The sequence below is a fragment of the Silene latifolia genome, chromosome X, assembly GCF_048544455.1.
Source record: "Silene latifolia isolate original U9 population chromosome X, ASM4854445v1, whole genome shotgun sequence".
Lineage (NCBI taxonomy): Eukaryota > Viridiplantae > Streptophyta > Magnoliopsida > Caryophyllales > Caryophyllaceae > Silene > Silene latifolia.
Window position 1 is genome coordinate 262,107,647 of NC_133537.1, and position 20,539 is coordinate 262,128,185.

Here is a 20,539-nt window from a genome sequence, read left to right on the forward strand (position 1 = left end):
CTAAGAGTCCTTAAAGAAAGAACTGGAAAACCCATCAAGACCTGGGGCCTTGTGATCAGGAATAGAAAAGATAGCTTCCTTAATCTCCTGCTGGGTAATAGGAGAAAAAAGTTGATCCCACTGATGAGCATCACACACTTTACCCCTTTGTATTATCCTCAGCTTCACAGCCTCTGTATCAATTTCAGTCCCTAACAAACTTTTATAGTATTCAAGAAAGGCATTTTTAATCCCTTTGGGATCAATACGTTCAACCCCATCCTTATCTGTAATACTGAAAACCTAATTTCTCATAAATCTGCTCTTAATTACTCCATGGAAATATTTAGAGTTAGTATCTCCATCTTTGGCCCATGCAAGTTTAGCTTTCTGACTTAAAAATAAAGCACATGCCTGATTTAACTCCTTAACTTCTTCCTGTGCTTGTTTTTCTTTGCTTAACCAATCAGAATCCCTAGGATCAGCAGCTAATTTAGATTGAATATACTCCACGTTCTTCATAGCTCTAATAGAACAATTTTCAATATCATCAAACTGGTCCTTATTGAATTTCCTCAGATGATGGTTCAAATGCTTTAACTTCCTTATGATTTTATACATCTTAGTACCCTGAACATCATCTTTCCACCACTCCGTGAGATTTGCAATGTACACAGGTGATTTTCCCCACATACTATAGTATTTGAAAGGTTTCTTACATCCCTCAGCTCTGCTTAAGTTCTGGATCAGACAAGGGGTGTGGTCAAAAGTTCCTTCAGGGAGAAAGTTTGCACACATACCATTCATCTCCACACTCCATTCAGCATTAATAAGCACCCTGTCCAACCTGCTATAAACCCTAGTGAACACATCCTGTTTGTTATTCCATGTAAAAAAGGATCCCATAGCTGGACTGTCCACCAAATTGCATATATCTAAGCACTGTTGAAACTCATCAATCTCTGCAGTTGTACTGTCACCCCCCAGCCTTTCAGAATGAGAAAGTACACAGTTAAAATCTCCACACACTACCCAAGGCTCATGAATATTAACTGCAAACTTGATTAATTGCTCCCAAAGAGGATGTCTATCATGAAGGTCATTGAAGGCATACACCATAGACAGACAAGATCTCTTATTAGAACTCATCTCAGTCACTCTCATGTTGATGCATTGAGCTGAGTAATCAATAAAATCTATATGAAAAATATTAGGGTTCCAGAGGATCAATATTCTACCCCCCTTATGCCATCTATTATTAGTAGAAATGCTCCAACCATTAACTAGAATTCCATTAATACTATTTAGAGACAAAGCTTTTATCTTTGTCTCAAGGAGCCCAAACAGTCCCACCTTGTTCATATGCATAAACCATTTAACATGTCTTTGTTTGGTAGGATTGTTTAAGCCCCTAACATTCCAAAACCCAAGGCTATTCATTCTTCACCACCTGGTGAGGAACACTACCACTTACCCCAATTCCAACCTTGGGAGTTATTGATCCATTCAAAGATTTTAGGAAGGTATGCTGACCAAATCTATGAACTGTATACCCTCCATCAGATATTTCTTGCCTACTTAGTCTAATTATAGGTCTGGCAGGGTTTGGACCAAAAGAAGCAGTACTTACTTTATGCCCAACTGCAGGTGTTTTAAAGTTATTCACAGCAGGCTAGGGGGAGTAACAACAGTTGGAGAGACAACAGTTGCAGATGTGGGAGCCCCTGTAACTGGTTGCACAACCATTTGTTTAGGCCTCCAAACCTTAGCCCCTGGTTTCCTCTTTGTTGGTGCCACTGGTTTCTTTGCTTTCCTACAATCCTCAACACCATGGCCAATACCCTTACAGACATCACACACTAGAGGTTTCCATTCAAACTCTACTCCAATAACAACTAAATCCCCGTTTTCATCAAGGAATTTGACAGTATCAGGCAAGGTCTGACCTATTTGTACCTCTATCATAACACGTGCATACCCTATTCTAGTTTTCTCTTCAGTAGCCAAATAACATTTTATAAACTCCCCTATCAAGCCTGAGATTTTGACATGCCTTTACCCCAGAATTTTAGTGGAAGTTTATGAAGCTTAATCCACACCGGAATAGATTTGACTTCATGCTTAATCAATTCAACTTCAGGTGTCCAAGGCTTGACTATGAGGGGTTTATTGCCAAACAAGAAGTGTCCCTATTTTAACACAGCCTCTCTAGCAGTCTTACTCTTAAATCTGACCATAAAAACTCCATTAGGTAGAAAGGATAGTTTGTCTACCTGATGATTCATCCATAGACGCCTGATAAACCCTTCAACAATATCCCATGGGGGATTTGCGCCCAGTATGAAGCAGTACACAGAGTTTTTCCAGTGGTCCATCTCCACCTTGACCTCTACAGCAGTAAATTGGATGAGCCCAGACTGTTCCTCAGGTTCCTCTTCAATAACTGCTAAAGTTGCAGACTTGTGGGTGGATTCCTCTGTGTACGACTCATCTTCAACCAAAACTTCCAAATTTAGGGCTGGAACTCCGACAACCTCATGGATATTCTTTTCCTTACGCGCATCAGAGGTGGAAGGGCCATGAGAGTTCCTGGTTAGAGCTGGGAATTCCTCCATATTAGATTGAGAAAGTACATCAAACTTGTTACTATTTTGTTGCATTTCCTGAATATTTTTTGAAGAATTTGATGAAGATCTTGTGTTCTTAGCTGTCATCATGGTTTTTGTGTTTGCAGATCCCTAGATGTCGTTGTTTTTCTCTTTTTTTGTGTTTTTAGCTTTTTCTCTCTTTTCTCTCTCTATCTCTAACCATCTTTTTTCTCAACTATTATTATTTCGTCATTTCTTATTATTATTATTATTATTATTATTATTATTATTATTATTATTATTATTATTATTATTATTATTATTATTATTATTATATATTATTGTTGTTGCATCTGTGTCCCACCCTCACCCTCACTTTTTCCTCCTTCTTCTTCATTTCGAAAAGAGCAAACAACAGCAGCAACATAACAGAGCCCGTACACCTCCATTTTCGCAACCTTCAACCCGAGATCCCTCCTCCATTTCTCAACCAAATTTCATAATTTTTGTACCATTCTCTTCCTCTTTTCTTCCTCCTTCTTTAAAGGTAAGAAAGTTTCAGTTTTGATTGAGTTTTCGCAAATGCCATCTTAAGACAACTCGGTTTTATGACTCGAATAACCCTTTTTCTTACTCCTAGTGACGAGCTTGAAGACCCGGAGGGAAGCTCATGCTCTTTTGGACTTTTTCACTCGGAAATTTAAGAAACTAAGGCAACGGTGATAGGTTACACGACAAATGTCAAAATTTCCGTCTTATGTGTTGTTGTATATGCTCTTGAGTGATAAAGTTTGGTTCTTTACTCTTTTCTTTCTTGTATGGTAATTTTCGTCTTAAATAGGTGTCTGAAACAGACTGTTTTGAGTCCGAAACTCCATCTTGAGCTCTGTTTGCTTGAGCTCGGTTTATGGCTCACATGGACTTGTGTTTGTGGCTACTTGGGTTCAGTTTTGGGATGGGTAGGGTAGAATTTCAGGAATGTGTTGATACCAGTTGGGGTGCAGTGTTTTACGAGCTGTTTTGGGTACGGTTTTAGGACCGTCATAGGTGGCTATGCCGGGGTGTATAAGGGGTTGATTTGGGTCGTAATGTCATTAGTAGTTTCCGTCTTGATCTCGTCTCAAATGTTGTCTTCGTATAGCTTACCTTTGGACTGTTTTATGCGTAAAAATGAAGTAATTTGGGATAGTTTTTATACTCTGTTTTGGGTAGTCGAATTTTAGGTTTTGATACGGTTTTTGGGGCTGATATGGAGTTGTTTGCGGCCTGCTTTTGGGGATGTACACGGCTGCCCTACTGGGCGTGGTATTTGGACTAGTTAGGTGGCTAACCTGGTGCTTGTAGGCGGCTGTTTTTAAGTAGTAATGTCGTCGTAATCTCCATCTCAAATCGTGCTTATGAGTTCGTCTTGTTTTTACATGTATTGCTTGCTTTTGGGTAGTAATGGTCGTGGTGTTTTGGACCGCCCTAAGGGAAGTATTGGCCATGGCTAGTTGCTGACCGTGGTGGAGGCTGGCCGAGTGTCGGTGCCTGGCCGTGAGTTGGTGGTGGCCTAGTGGTGTGGTTTGGTCTCGGGTAAAGGGGCTAGTGCACACCCCCTTCTTCCCCTCTTCCCTTGTTTATTTCAAATCTTGGTGATTTAGTTACTAAATGATTGTGGCTTACTATGGTTATCCAATTGGGTTGGTCTTGTCCATCTAGTTGGACTTGTCTCGTTTATTCGATTGGGCTCGTTTACATCTCATGTTATTTGGGCCACGTATTATGGCACTTTTGGTGTCACTTCTGAGTTATTGGAAATACTTAAATTCCGACTCGTGCTTTATATAACGTAATTTGTTAAATATCGTTCATTGTCATATTTATTCATTTGGACTCTTCACATTTATTTTAAATTGGGCTAGTGGTGTCACATTTGTTGGACTTCATATAATTAGTTTGTTGGACTTCACATGATTTGTTTACATTATGTTTGTGTAATCGTTCTTACTCTTATTTGTGACCCAAGTATGACGTTTTACATTGTGTGACTACTTGACATTCCTTATTTCCTCTTTCGGACCTTTGGTTACGGATATGTGTGCCATGTTTCCGGATTAGGATACCCTTCCACCCCTTTCGGACCTTTGGTTACGGATATGTATGCCATGTTTTCGGATTGGATTATCCTTCCGCCTTTCATCGGACCTTTGGTTACGGATATGTGTGCCATGTTTCCGATGTGAGGTTACTCGACCTTTGGTTACGGATATGTGTGCCATGTTTCGAGTCTTGGATACGATTAGTATATCGTTTGTCGAATCGGGTGACGTCTATCCCGAGAGTCTGGATCCAGGTTTAGACTAGGACCGTATTATGATCGTCGTCCTACCAAGAGGTTGGTTGTCTTGTTTGAGTCTATACTTTGTATATGTCTTTCAGGGCAAGAATTGTGCCTTGTATTGTTTGGTTGTGAGAGTCCTGGTCCTATCGGATACTAGAGGTGAGCTATAAGCCCTCTAGTTGCGATATGACCGTCGGGATTGATGTTCCCATCCGTTCTTATGGTGAAATGCAAGCCATAAGTATGAATGTGACATTAGTAGCCACGTCCCGTGCAATGTTTGCTAAGTGGTTTTCCAGGTAATGGCTACAGTTTCCATTCTTGTAATTTGCATTGGTTGAACCCTTATTAATTGTCTCACATGGTTAGTTGAATCTTTATTATGTCGATGTTATCTATCTTGTTCCGTCTCATTTAATTGCCATGTTTGCATATAAACTTGATATTCATATCGTTTACAAGTATCTTATATGATTTACCTGTTTTAGTTCTTTGTTATGTTCATTTTGATAATTTGTGGCTGGGAGAACCTTGAGTTACTCCCCACTGACTGTGGCGTTCATGTTTACATGAATGACAGGTACAGAAAAAGGAAGTATGCTGATCTTCCTGAATATCTGATTTGCAATTACTGTGGTCATACGGGTCACATCCAAACCAATTACACGACTTGAATTGTTTCAAAATTGTTTTTGAAATACGTTTTTGTTTATTTTAAATGTTTTAGTAAAAGAATTTATTAAATAAAGCCCGGTTTAGTGCGGAGTTCGGTTATATGTTAAACGTTAGTTAGTAATTGTTTTGGGTCAACTTATGAGTTGGACCATATTACTAATTAGTTGGTGCATTTATGGGGTGAAGACATGTGTGAGCTAGCGAGCACTTTGGCCTTGTAGTAGGCTTATTAGGATTGCTTAGACTCACCTTTTATTGTATGGTCATTCAAGGGATATATTTTCTTTTCTTTTTTGGTAGAATGTGAATATATTAATATAAGAAGGACCGCCAATACAACCAATTTTTGAGTTACACACTATATATGAACACTAGACACTCAACTAGCAAAAAAACCAGACTGCCTTAAAAAATACAGGAGGTCTGATATTTAGAGGGCCATTTCCTACTCAAAAACGAGCACGGGATGAATGCTTCACTTCCTTCATCACCAGATCAGGTGAAGTCACCACCAAATCAATTCTGCAAATATTTGTGGACCACCAAATCTGATACTATACTGCCACCACTGCAGCAAAAACCATGTGTTTCTTTAACAGGGATCTGCATCTCCATGTAATGCACCAGTTAAGTATATCTTGGACTGGTAAAGAAATACAAAGCCACTGCCTCAAGAGAGCCCAACACCTGACACTGAACTCACACTGATAAAACAGGTGCTTATGATCCTCTGTATGATTAGCACATAGATCACAAGTTCCATCAATAGGAAGCCTAAATGCCATCAATCTATCCTTAGTCAACAGTCTCTCCTTTGCAAACACCCAAGCAATGAAGGAGTGCTTGGGAACATTGAGCCTATTCCAAACCACAGGGAACCAATGCACTTTTACCTGAGGTCTTTGCAGCCATCTATAACCAGCAGCCACCGTATAAATACCATCATACCACTGATTATGAAGATAGCCATGCTTAAAAGTTTCCTTGACAGCACATATCTTCCTCCAAGTCCAGCTGGAGTGAATTGAGGGAACATAATCATACCAGTCCCTGCCTTTCATATACACATGATCCACCCACTTTATCCACAAGTGATCACTTATAAGCTAGCCACCAGGTATACTTCCCAATTAAAGCTTGATTCCACAGCCTGCAATTCACAATACCAAGACCCCCAAATTTTTTCTCAGTACACAGTGAGTCCCAAGCCATAGAAGGTGCTCTCTCATACTGCTCACTACCAGACCAGAGATAATTCCTGCAAATATTGGTTATTCTATCAATGACTATAACAGGAATCACAAAAATTCGAGCCCAATAGACATGGAGTTGAGTTAGCACAGCTTGTATCAAGACTAGTCTCCCAGAGTAGCTGAGTTTTTTTGCCCCCCAACCTCTGAGTTTACTCACCACTTTCTCAACAAGACGAGTACAATCTCCAATTTCCATACGTTTATAAGATATTGGGATACCTAGGTACTTAAAAGGGAAGCTACCTTCCTTGAACCCATAAATCCTTAAGACATGATCCACCTCTCCTTGAAGCATACCATTGAAATAAATTTCAAATTTATCACAATTCATTTCAAGCCACGAAAAGAGAGGAAAAAGTAGCAAAGGCTCTCAAAGCAAAATTTTAATAGAGTCCCTGTCACCCTACAGAACATAAGAAGGTCATCTGCAAAGCACAAATGACTGAGCTTCAAAGTTCTGCAGAGTGAATGATAATTGAAATCCAGATGCTCAGTCACTACACTTAACACTCTGCTCAAGTACTCTATACATATGGTAAATAACAAAGGAGACATGGGGTCTCCCTGTCTAATTCCTCTCTTCCCTTGAAAGTACCCAAAAGTGGATCCATTGATTGACAGTGTGAACCAGGGAGAAGAGACACATATCATAACCCATTTTACCGTTTATCGGGGAACTTTAAGGCAAGCAACATCTCCTCAATAAACTGCCACTCTACGGAATCATAGGCTTTTTTAAGGTCTATCTTCATTATACAACGAGGAGAATAGGATTTCCTATTGTAGAGCCTCACTAAATCCTGACAGATTAAGATATTATCAACAATCTCCCGTCCTTTAATAAAGGCACTTTGATTAGCACTAATGATCTCAGGCAGGACAATGGCCATCCTATTGCATATAACTTTAGAAATGATCTTATAAAGTATGTTGCAGCAGGCAATAGGTCCAAGTCGACACACACGAGAGGCCTATCCTTTTTAGGAATCAAAGTCAAGGTGGTAGAGTTCACTTGTCTCGAGAAGTTTACCAAGAACAAAAAACTCCTTGATGCCTTTATGACATCCTTACCAACAGTTTTATATGCATCTTTGTAAAACTGAGAAGTGTACCCATCAGGTCCAGGAGACTTGTTGGAGGGGATAGAAACCAAAGCATCATAAATTTCACTATCAGTCACCTCTTTGACTAGCTCGGCGACTGTGCCCCAATGATGATCTTCCTTTCCTTACAAAAGTAGGGAAGTGAACATTACCAACCCATTTTTGGTTCCCAAGAGATTCTTATAATAATCCTCAAAGGCTTCCTCTATCCCAGCATTAGTATCTTGCAGCATTCCATGTCTATCCTGAATACAAAAAATTCTATTCTGCAACCTCCTAGCTTTCAGAGTGCTATGAAAGTAGCTAGTATTCTCATCCCCCTCACTGCACCACTGAGCCTTAGCTTTTTGACTAAGGAAACTAACCCTAGCTTTATCTAGCTCTCTATAAGTTGCAGCAGCAAGTTTTTCATTTTGCTGTAACAGAATATTAGAAGGATCCAAATGCAATTGTTTCTGAATATCATGGAGATGGATTAGAGCAACATTAGCAGCAGTCTCAATATTAGCAAAATTTGAAGCATTCAGAGCCTTCAATGGCTGTTTAAGCAACTTCAGTTTTTTAACAATTTGGAACATAGTATATCCCTCAATCTGTTGATCCCACACTTGTTTAACCATATCTCCAAAAGTAGTATCAAGCCCCCACATATTAAAGTACTTGAAACTCCCTCTCTTCCTTATCACCTCTGGCCAAAGAGAAATAGTGCAGGGACAATGGTCGAATAGTCCTTCAGGATGAAACATAGTATGAGACTCTAGGAATTGAAGGAGCTAATCATCATTCACCAAAACTCTATCTATTCTACTATAGACCTTGTCCCCAACCTCATGCTTATTGTTCCATGTGAAGATAGCCCAATGAGCAGGAATATCCATCAAACCACAAGTAGCAACACAACTCTGAAAACCCCTCAACTCAGCAATAGTAACCTCAGAACCAATTCTTTCATTCATGGCCAAAACATTGTTAAAATCACCCATTACCACCAAAGGACCATCAACTATACCATGCATATTAGTAAGGGACTCCCACAGAGGAATCCTCTCAGCAATTCTATTAAAACCATAGACCACTGATACCCACCAGTGCACCCCAGTGGGAAGAAAAGTCACTTTAGTATTAATCACTTGAGCTTCACAACTAAGGACCTCAACCTTATAGTTCATAGCATCCCATATAAGCCATATCCTACCACCATCATGACTACTGATATTAGTGACTAGAGACCAGTTTGAACCCAATCCATTATGGACCTTATTTATAGAGTTTATTTTAACCCTAGTTTCTAAAATACCAAATAACCCTACATTATTCAAGTGCAGAAACCTTCTAACATCAGTCTGCTTATTACTACTATTAAACCCTCTAACGTTCCAAAAACCAATGCTACCCATTCTCAATCAAAGGTAAATCATCAGTCACTTCACTTTCACACACCTCTCTAACATGGATAGACCTTTCTAACACTTCCAGGAAAGTCCTCCTGCTACTGTTCAAGCTTATCCCTCCCTGCCTGGTCAATTGGGTAATGATCCTTGAAGGAGAGAAAGAAGGATGAAAAGAGAAGGGCATTGGTGTAACAAAAGCACCTAGCCCCTCACTAGACCCCTCCCCACTCCTAGGCGTCATCACTCTAGGCTGTTCAGGTATGGCAACAACAGCTGGCCCTGCAGCAACTGGTACTGCAACTGCTGGCTGTGGATTTGAAGGCTTACTCTTTTTAGGCACCCAAGTCTTCCTACCACGTACAGGCCCCTTGCTTGCTTATCCTTCCTCCTACAATCATAAGATAAATGACCCATAGCTTTACACTCGATGCATATGGTAGGTTTCCACTCGTAGTGAACAATTTACCTATGTTTAATATCCAATTCATTCATAAATTCAACCACATCAGGCAAGTCATCCCCAACTTTAACCTCTACCATGACACGAGCATAGCTAAGAAATGTCTTCAACTGTGTATTGCTATCACACCGTAATGGAGACCCAACTAGACTAACAATCTTCTTAAGAGCATTGCCCCAAAATTTCAGAGGAAGCCCATAGAATCTAATCCAAATTGGAACCAAATCAACGGCCTCCCTAATAAGCTTAGTCTCCGGTGTCCATTCCTTGACAACTACAGGTTTATTGTCAAAGAAGACCAGCCCCGCCTGCAACACTCTCAATTTCATAGCCTCAGTTTTAAAACGCACCAGGAAAATACCATTAGAATGAAAAGCAATCTTCTCAATTTCAGTATATCCCCAGATACGTTTCACAAAACCATTGAGAACCTTCCATGGTGGATTCGCTCCGAGAACATAACAATATACGGCCGTCGACCAATATTCTAGCTCATCTTTAACATCAGAGTCAGTTAAGTGCAGCCCACTTACCCTTGGTGATGAAAGCGAGTCCTTATCCCCGCCTATTGCTACGACCGGGAACCTCCACCCAGTCCTCATCGATTCTTCTTCTAGTATCGATTCCATCACCTCACTCAGATTGTAAGGACGAAGGACCGATACCGGCTCCTCATTACCTGCATCAAAAACCCCCAATTCCTGAGAATTCAAGGGTAAAACACGAAATCGGGATCCAGAATTAGTATTATTATTCGATGAAATAATATTATTACTAATTGAATTTGTTGAATTTTATGTATTAGTTGATGCTATTACTCTTACTAATCTACTATATTTAGGATAATTTTTCTTTTGTCTAGCCATTGCTAATCGAAGAAAATTTTCCCTAAATCGTTTATCTCTCTAGCCATTCTCTCTCAATAATTCTTTTTAGCTGCGTATCTTAACCAAGTTTCATCTTATTTTCCCTCACCTTGACTATCACGTTTGTATAATTAAATCTTTATTTCCGCAATCTTTATTTGTGTTTTGGATTTTATTGAACCCGCGCTTTAGATTTTTAAAAGTTTCAAAAAATTTCTAAAATTCCGCATATTATTATTGTATTTATCTTACCGTTATTGTGGGGGTTCACGGACACTGGTGGGTATTCCGACCTACATTATGACGGCTTGTTGATCTTCATGCAAATTAGACCGCCAATGTAAGAAGAATCCTAGTAGATGGACGGAGGCGGCAAGAAACCTGATCATGTTAGACGTGCTCAAAGCCATGAAGATCAAAGAAGATCAGATCACCAAAAAGTCCAGTGTCCTGATAGGATTCAGCGGAGAAACAAGAAATACATTGGGGGAAATCTATCTTCCCACCTATGTTGAAGGCGTTGCATCCTATGAAAAATTTGGAGTCCTCGACTGTCTATCCTCCTACAATGTCATCCTAGGCAGGCCATGGATTCACAATGTCAAAGTTGTCCCCTCAACTTATCATCAATGCATCAAGATACTAACAGATTGGGGAGTAGCAACCATCAAAGATGAGCATAAAACAGCCTAGGAATGCTATACTGCGGTCCTAAAGCCTTCCAAGACATGTAAGTCCCTCGCATAGCAATTACTGCACCCTATCAGGAGCACATACGTAGCACCTCAAAGGATGGAAACAACCCAGATAATCCTCAACCCTGAGTATCTTGACAGGTATGTTCTAGTTGGGTCTGATACCCCTGATTCAGTCAGGCCTGATTTAGTAAGTTTTCTCAAAAATAAATCTTCTTGTTTTGCTTGATCTTATTCCGATATAACTGGGATTAGTGCTAATATTATTACTCATAGACTCAATATTGACACATCTTTCAAGCCTGTGCAGCAAAAATGAAGAAAGTTTGCACCATAAAGAAATGCTATCATTAATGAAGAAGTAGACAAACTCTTGGATATGGGTATGATCAGAGAAGTAATGTACCCTGAATGGCTGGCAAACGTGGTCGTCTGCGAAAGAAGAATGGCAAATGGAGAGTCTGGGTAGATTATACTGGCCTGAACAAAGCCTGTCCTAAAGACCCATTTCCTCTTCCACACATTGATGTCATGGTAGATGCAATAGCAGGGCATGAAATGCTAATGTTCATGGATGCTTCAAGTGGGTTCAACCAGATAAAGATGCACCCTACTGACCAGGAGAGTACTGCATTCATTACTGATCGAGGCATATATTGCTATATTGCCATGCCATTCGGTCTAAAGAATGCAGGGGCAACATATCAACGCCTGGTCAACACGATGTTCAAAGATCAGATAGAGGACACAATGGAAGTCTACATTGATGACATGATGGTGAAATCAAAGAATGCAAAAGATCATGTGAAGCACCTAAAAGAGGCATTTCAAATTCTGGAAAAATATAACATGAAGCTCAACCCTGCAAAATGCCACTTTGGAGTTTCAGCAGGAAAATTCCTATGCTACATGGTGACAAAAAAGGGACAGAGGCTAGCCCTGAACAGATTAAAGCTATACTGGAATTACATTCACCCAATTCTGTCAAGGACATTTAGAAATTGACAGGCGGGGTGGCTGCCTTGAATAGATTCATATCCAGATCTTCTGTAAGGTGTAAAGCATTTTACAGCCTGCTCAGGAAAAACAAACAGTTTCGATGGACACCTGAACATGAAGAAGCCTTCCAAGATCTAAAGTTATATCTCTCGTCTCCACCATTACTGGCCAAGGCAGAAAAGGGAGAACCCCTGACAATGTATCTCTCTATTACTGACACCGCAGTAAGTGCAATCTTGGTAAAAAGAGCAAGAAGGTTAACAACACCTTGTCTATGATGTAAGTAAAAGCTTATTATATGCTGAACTGAGGTAAGGTTTACTTGAAAAATATGTTTTAGCTTTAATCATTTCATGTGCTAAGTTGCGTCCTTACTTTAAGTGTCACCCCATAATATTCAGAACTAACCTACCTATAAAATTTATCCTGCGAAAGCCTGAACTCTCAAGCAGGATGGCCAAATGATCAGTCCAGCTTAGCACCTACGATATCACCTTTGAACCCAGGACAGCAATTAAATCAAAAGCCTTAGCAGACTTTGTGGCTGATTTATGCCCTAACCTAGAATCAGACCTGGCCAAAGAAGACTTAGACCTGGCAAAAGCAACCCGATCCGATTGACCCGACCCAAAATTATTGACCCGAGACCCGAAGTGACCCGAACTACATCATCCGAATGTGACCCAAAAACTCGAATTGACCCGACCCGGCCCGAACCTGACCCGAGCTTTCTTGATCCGTAACTGACCCGACCCGAAAATGACCCGATCCGAAACCACCAAACCCAAAAATGACCTGGCAAAATATAACTCTAATTGAACCGAAAAGACTTGAAATGGCTATTTCTCTATTATTTATTGACCCGAAAATGAGCCGACCCGAAACAACCCAACCCGCTTGACTTGAAACAGACCCGACCAACAAACCCGAAACGACTCGTCCCTACCCGAATTAACCCGAAATCAATGAGACCTGACCCGTTGACCCGTTTTGCCAGGTCTAAAAGAAGTTAACCAATTAGAAAATAAGACATCAGACCAGGAATGGACCATGTTCACAGATGGCGTATCCAATGTGGGGGGGGGGGGTACAGGGTTAGGATTAGTGCTAAAATCGCCACAAGGGGACATTATAACCCAGGCTGTGAGTTGTGAGTTCAAAGCTACCAACAACGAAGCTGAGTATGAAGCTCTCATAGCAGGACTCAAGATAAGTCTAGACGTCGGTGTTCAAAACTTGAAGGTAAAAACTGATTAACTTTTAATTGCCAATGAAATAAAAGAAATTTATACAGTAAAGGATGAAAAAATGATTTTATATCTGGAATATGTTAAAAAACTTTGCGCAAAATTTCATTCATTTGATATTGAACAAATACCAAAAGACCTGAATACCTAGGCTGATGCTCTGGCCAGCCTTGGTTCAAATTTCACCCCTGCAATTTTTGACAAAGTACCCATTGTGCATTTACTTAAACCTGCCATCAGCAAGCCTGAACATGTGAACCCTGTCAATACTGACAATAATTCATGGACTAAGCCTTATTATGATTGGTTCCTGCGAGGTATACTACCTCAAGACAGGCATGAGGCTAGAGCATTTAAAATTAGAGCTTCTACTTATTCTATTCTCTTTCTCTTAATGGTACTCAGTCTGCGTTCTTCAAGGGCAAGAAGAGACTCAGACAGGGTGATCCAATGTCTCCTTTGCTTTTCACCCTCTGCCTTGAGTACCTTACTAGGATTCTGACTGTGTAACCCAAAGGCAAGACATCAAATTGGGTATGGTTTTAGGACCGTCATAGGTGGCTATGCCGGGGTGTATATGTTGGAGCTGGTGTCCTCCACAAATTAGTGTGATAACATTTGTAAATCTCTTACAGGTTCACAAGGGTATACTTCGTATATTTAATCAGTTGATTAACGTTTACCTAATAACGGTTGGCTTGCTAGAAAGTTTGACGTTATTATCATACAGATGGCGGTGATCAACTGGTCCCTAAAGGTCACACCTATAGGACGTGTTTGAGAAATGTGGTTATAGAAATATAATTACATTGATGCCCAAAATGACTAAAAAGTTAGTCAATGTGTTGATGAGATAATTATTTAATGAAAATTAAATAATATTAAGTTGAGACGAATTAACTGTCAATTCGTAAATTAAATATAATAAGTTATATTTAAATTAAATATATATAAGGTTAGTTTGGAGGAATTAATCTGTTAATTCGTAGTTAAATATAATCAGTTGTATTTAATATCAACAAGTTGAATGTGTCATAGTGGTAATAGTGAGGGTACACAAGCCAAGAGGTCATGGGTTCGATCCTCACTAGATGACAATTTAACACACTTTATATATTTTTGGAAAGACCAAAAATAAGGAAATTTTTATTCATTATTTTGGTCATTATTGGCCGAAAATTAGGAGAATAATATATTTCTTAATTGAATTGGTAATTCGGTCTATATAAGAGAAAAGGGGAGAATTATTTCTACCCTAATGCTTTTTCTGACCTAGCCTCTCTTTCTCTCATCATAAGAACACAAAGACAATTAAATTTTACAGAAAATTTTAGATTGATTTCTAGCATAATCAAAGGGCATATCTCAGATCGTCTTGGGTGCAACCAATAGGCGAATACCTACTTTGGTATTGTTCTTAGGCCATATTTGCTAGGACCGGAGATTAATTCTAAATCTTTTTACTTATGTTTATGTATTTTATTTTATGACCTTAGATCATCTTTATTAAATCGTTATAATCCTTCATGTTAAAGGGAAGTATACAGATTATTTCCCACAAGTGGTATCAGAGCACTAGGCCACGTTTTTTATTTTGATGATTTTCATAAAAATTGTATGTAAACAATAACCTTATTCTCGAAAAAAATTAGGGTTTCATTTTTTTTCGGTTAAAATAAATAAAAAAAAAAAAAAAAAAAAAATCTTTTTTTTGGCCGATTTTTTTTATCTTTCGGCCTATTTTTTTCTTCTTTCGTTTTTTCTTTTGTTTGATGATTTATATCCAATTTCTTTAGATCATATCATTGTTTTAATCGGTTAAAATTATCATATGAGAATTGGTAGATTTTGATTTAATGCAGATTAAGTTAAAATAAATATAGTATCATCATGTCATTGATACAAGAACTTGTTTTTGCTATATAGTTTTAGCATATAAGATTAATCATGATTGTTAATTCATTTGCTAAACCATGTTCTATTAGCAACTATAAACTTTGTTCTTCATCAATTTTTGTATTAGGGCTTTTTGCCGCAAAAGGAAAATAATTTTGACGGCTCAATTTTTTTTTAGGTATGCCGTGGAAAAAAAAAACGTTTTTAGGTTATTTTTTTCCTCTATTACCGAATCAGAAAAAAAAAAAAAGAAAAGAAGGAAAGTTTTTTTCCGGGAAAAAAATTATGGAAGTTTTTTTTTTCTTAATTGCCGAATAAAAAAAAGGGGAAGGGGCTGTTTTTTTTTTATGATCAGCCGTGTAGTAGCTGTTAAAAATAAAAAAAAAAATTGTTTAGTTTTTTTCAGCCGAACCAATTTCAATTGGTTTTTGTTTTTTTTTTGGCCAATTAGTTATTGTGAATCGGTTCACAATTTAAAGATACCGAGTTATTTTAAAGCGGTTTAAAATTTTGACGGATAGAATTCATATTACAAGTTTAATATGGATTGAAATGAAATTAATGTGATTAAATTGCGGAATTGTCACTTAATTTAATTTAAATAGGTGGTTTGGATAAATTAATCAACATAATTAATGTATTGTATTATGTATGTTTAATTTATTTTAGTTGATGCTTTTAATTATGTTGAATGAATCGAATGAATGAATTTTATTTACGTATTTAATTTTGCAATCGGTTGTAATTTGTAATACTTAGTGTGGTCTTAGTCAATTATGTTTTCGTAATGAAGGAAACATGATTTTTATGTAATTATGAGATCTCGAATCTCCTTTATTTTAGTTTTGGGTTTTGAAATTAGAATGTAATTAATAGGTCAATTATGTAATTTTATTTATTGTAATTTCAAAGAAGACTAAAGATGAAGATTCAAGCTCACTCCCGCTACATGGATCAAGATGAAACATCAAGACAAGCTTCTCGGGTCCAAGGATGGATTCCAAACTTGTATTTATTGTTAATTTTGATAGGAAAGGCCACACTAGGACTTTTACTGTTTTTTTTTTTACGTTTTTCATTTTATTGCTTTTCATTCACTTGCTAGTAATTGCATCATATTCCGCCTAAAACCAAACCACCTACTACTAAAAAGCATGAAAATTGACTCATATAGTTGTATGTTAGTTTTCATGGACATGCAGATGTCACAGTCTATAAGCCATCACTTTAGTTTAAATCATTCTCGCATGCTAGATTATAGTTCACTTAAAATGAATTAAAAATAGTTGATGGGATCTTCCTCTAAAACGGAAATTGAGATTAGTCTTTATAAGGGCAAACATCTATGAGTCCCTTCTTCGTCGGTAGGCCTAATATGACCCCTTCTACGTTGGGTAAGTAGTTGTGTTGACTTAGTTTACCTCAACATCATAGTCCGAAGAGTTTCTCGTGATTATGATGGACTAAAGATAGAATTTACAGAAATTTATCGACCAAGAATTCTAACGGTAGAATTAGCTAAAAGGTTTGCTTATCAATTTGCAGGGAATTGAGTCTTGGGGTCATTTATATAATTCTTGAGGGAGGTCAATTGTATAAATGTTTTTGAGTCTTCGCGTTATGACATTAGTTCATTAGACTTAAAATAAAAACGATGCATGCTTATTATTTTATTCTTCTTTCGCAGTGTAGAACACGCTAATTATCAATAATACTGTTACAACAAATGGCTGGAAATAACGCAATCCCAATGCCTAGTGCCACACTAGATCGTTCATCCTGGCTAAAAGTATTCATGGACCAAATGAATCAGTCCACACGACTGAAGAATGATGGGTCCAACTTTGCGGACTGGGAGGCGGCACTACGGAATGCTGCCATTGCTGACGGTAAGCTCAGGTATTTAATTGAGCCAATACCGGTCAACCCCAGGCCCAAATGCAGGAGCCAACGAGTCACTCGCTTATAGTGATTTCGTTATGGAAGCGGGTGCGATAAAGAACGTACTCATCTTTGCAATGGAAACCAATTTGCAGAGACGCTTCATTGCCCAAGGTGCAAACAAGATTTTCACCACGCTCACTAATGAGTTCTCAAAGGCACCGAGAATCATCACATATGAGCATACCTGTCGCTTCTTTGATGCGAAACTCCAGAAGGGCCAACCGGTTTGCCCACACATTCTTCACATGATTGAGAATGTCGAGAAACTGGAGTCACTGAATTGTAGAATCAGTGAGAGCATTGTCATTGACCGAATGCTTCATTCTCTTCACGATGGTTTTGCCCTTTTCAAGGCGAACTACTACATGAATGACTTGAAAAAAAGTCCTCATGAGCTACACTCCCTTCTCGTACAGACCGAGAAGGATATGAAATTGAGTGGGAGCATGAAGCAGGATGTTCTCACGATTCACAACAAAGGCAAAGATAAGGGCAAGGCTCATGGCGACCTAGCTGTAGGTAAGCCAAAGTTTAAGAAGCCAGGAAATGGTAAGAGTGCGCCTGGTGAGACTAGTGGCTCACAGGGCAAGACAAAGAGCAAGGGCGGTGACATAGAGTGCCACCATTGTCACAAGACTGGACATTGGAGGAGGAACTGTCCCGTCTACCGTGAGGACATCAAGACAGGCCGCGTCGTTCTTGTTGGTATGTCATCTTATATTCATATGATTGTGATTAACCATGCAAGTTTCGGAACTTGGGTACTAGATACTGGTTGTGGTTCTCATCTGTGTAATCATTTGCAGGGCCTAAAGAACATCATACCTCTCGAAAAAGGTGATGTGGACCTGCGAGTCGGGAATGGAGCACGAGTAGCTGCTGCCTCGAAGGGAACATATGTAATCCAACTCCCTAGTGGTTTTGAGTTATCATTAAATAACTGTTACTATGTACCCAGTTTATCTAAGAACATTATTTCAGTTTTCGTACTTGCTAAAGACGGTTTTACATTTTCAATAAAGGATAATAGTTGTATTTTCTCTTTTAATGAAATGATTTATGGCAAAGTAGTTTCCATGAATGGAATTTATATCTTAGATCAAACCACGGAAGTATTACACATGAATAATAAGAAATTAAAGGTTGGTGACAAAGATCAAACCTATCTATGGCATTGTCGAATGGGACACATAAATGAGAAACGCGTAAAGAAACTCGTCGATAATGGGACTATTCCCTCATTCGGATTTTCTGCATAAGGCACGTGTGAATCATGTCTCATTGGCAAGATGACTCGAATTTCCTTTAAAGGTGTTGGAATGCGCGCTAGTGACCTATTAGGACTCATACATACGGACGTATGTGGACCTATGTCAATTACCGCTAGAGATGGCTATAGATATTTTATCACTTTCATGGATGATTTGAGTAGATACGGATATGTCTACTTAATGAAGCATAAAAGTGAGTCCTTTGAGAAATTCAAGGAATACAGAATAGGGCAGAACCAATCGGGTAGAAAGATTAAAGCACTCCGTTCGGATCGGGGTGGCGAATATCTTTCAAATGAGTTTGATCAACACCGAAAGACTCGTGGAATCGCTCTACGCTTAACTCCACCAGGAACACCTCAATTAAATGGTGTGTCCGAACGGAGAAATCGAACCTTACTTGATATGGTTCGATCCATGATGAGTCACACCGTAGTGCCTGATTCATTATGGGGTTATGCTCTTTTTGTCAGCTGCTCTTATACTTAACCGAAGTCCGTCTAAAGCTGTCGACAAGACTCCATATGAAATGTGGAAGGGAACGGTACCTAACTTGTCCTTTATTCGGGTCTAGGGCTGCGAGGCTTATGTCAAGTGGCGACACGAGGATAAGCTCGGCCTGCGATCGGTCAAGACATACTTTATAGGTTATCCAAAAGGAACATTTGGTCATTACTTCTATTCGCCTACCGAACATCGAGTATTTGTTACGGCTAGTGCGACGTTCTTAGAGAAAGAATTTCTCGAGAACAAGTCGAGCAATAGAACCTTCGAGCTGTTGTAGATTCCAGAACCAACAACTGAGGAACAGATGGAGGAAGCTGTACCTCCAACTGATGATACGGTTAATATTCCTGAGGAACCTAGGAGGTCGGGTAGAGACTCTCATCCTCCGAACAGATACATTGGTATGGTCGAGGAGAATGATGTTTTACTTCTAGAAAGTAATGAACCCGCAACCTATAAAGGTGCTATGGCCTGTTCCGACTCAAAGCTATGGCTCGAAGCCATGCAACCCGAGATGGACTCCATGTATGAGAATAACGTATGGGATCTAGTTGATTTACCTAATAAGGTAAAACCTCTACAGTGCAAATGGCTTTACAAAATAAAGCGTTCTGTAGACGCGCAACCAGATATCTATAAGGCACGACTTGTGGCAAAAGGTTTCACTCAAGTTCAAGGATTGCATTATGATGAGATTTTTGCACCTGTAGTCATGCTACGTTCCATTCGGATAATCTTAGCGATTGCCGCATTTCATGATTATGAGATTTGGCAAATGGATGTGAAAATCGCCTTCTTAAACGGTTATTTGGAGGAAGAGTTGTCCATGGTGCAACCCGAAGGTTTCATAGATCCTAAACATCCTAAGAAAGTATGCAAGCTTAAGCGTTCCATTTATGGACTTAAGCAAGCTTCTCGGAGTTGGAATCATCGTTTCGACCAAGTGATAAAAGAGTGTGGTTTCACTCGATCGGTCGAAGAACCATGCTTATATATCAAGTCGAGTGGGAGCAAGATTGTATTCTTGATATTGTATGTCGATGACATACTCTTGATTGGGAATGACATTCCTCTCCTATCTTCGGTTAAAGAATGGTTGAAGAACCATTTCCAGATGAAAGATCTGGGTGAGGCACAGCGCATTTTGGGAATCCGTATCTACCGAGATAGATCACGACGAACGTTATCACTTAGTCAGGAGTCTTACTTGGATAAGATTCTTGAGAGGTTCAGCATGACTAACTCCAAGAAGGGGAACCTTCCAATGACGTCTGGGATGCAGTTGAGTAAGTCTCAGTCACCCACGACGCCTGAAGGGGTTGAATGCATGAGTCGTATTCCT

At 39.1% G+C, this 20,539-nt stretch overlaps 1 protein-coding gene across 1 annotated transcript; it reads right to left on the minus strand.

Moving 5' to 3' along the window:
• On the minus strand, nt 1–2,693 carry LOC141620021 (uncharacterized). The gene is made up of 6 exons (XM_074437001.1): nt 2,253–2,693; nt 2,033–2,168; nt 1,744–1,973; nt 1,454–1,651; nt 394–1,332; nt 1–282 (listed from the first exon to the last, which is right to left on the minus strand). The coding sequence occupies exons 1-6, from the start codon at nt 2,691–2,693 to the stop codon at nt 1–3; spliced, it is 2,226 nt and encodes a 741-aa protein (XP_074293102.1).
• Between the last annotated feature and the right edge of the window lie 17,846 nt (nt 2,694–20,539).

What these genes read in the sequence shown, in the direction of transcription:
- LOC141620021 (XM_074437001.1), bottom strand. Translation starts at nt 2,693, where the DNA reads ATGACAGCTAAGAACACAAGATCTTCATCAAATTCTTCAAAAAATATT. An exon ending in ACTAAAATTCTGGGGTAAAG is followed by an intron (nt 1,974 to 2,032) that starts GCATGTCAAAAT and finishes TGGCTACTGAAG; the next exon opens with AGAAAACTAGAATAGGGTAT. An exon ending in AAGTTAAGGAGTTAAATCAG is followed by an intron (nt 283 to 393) that starts GCATGTGCTTTA and finishes ATGAGAAATTAG; the next exon opens with GTTTTCAGTATTACAGATAA.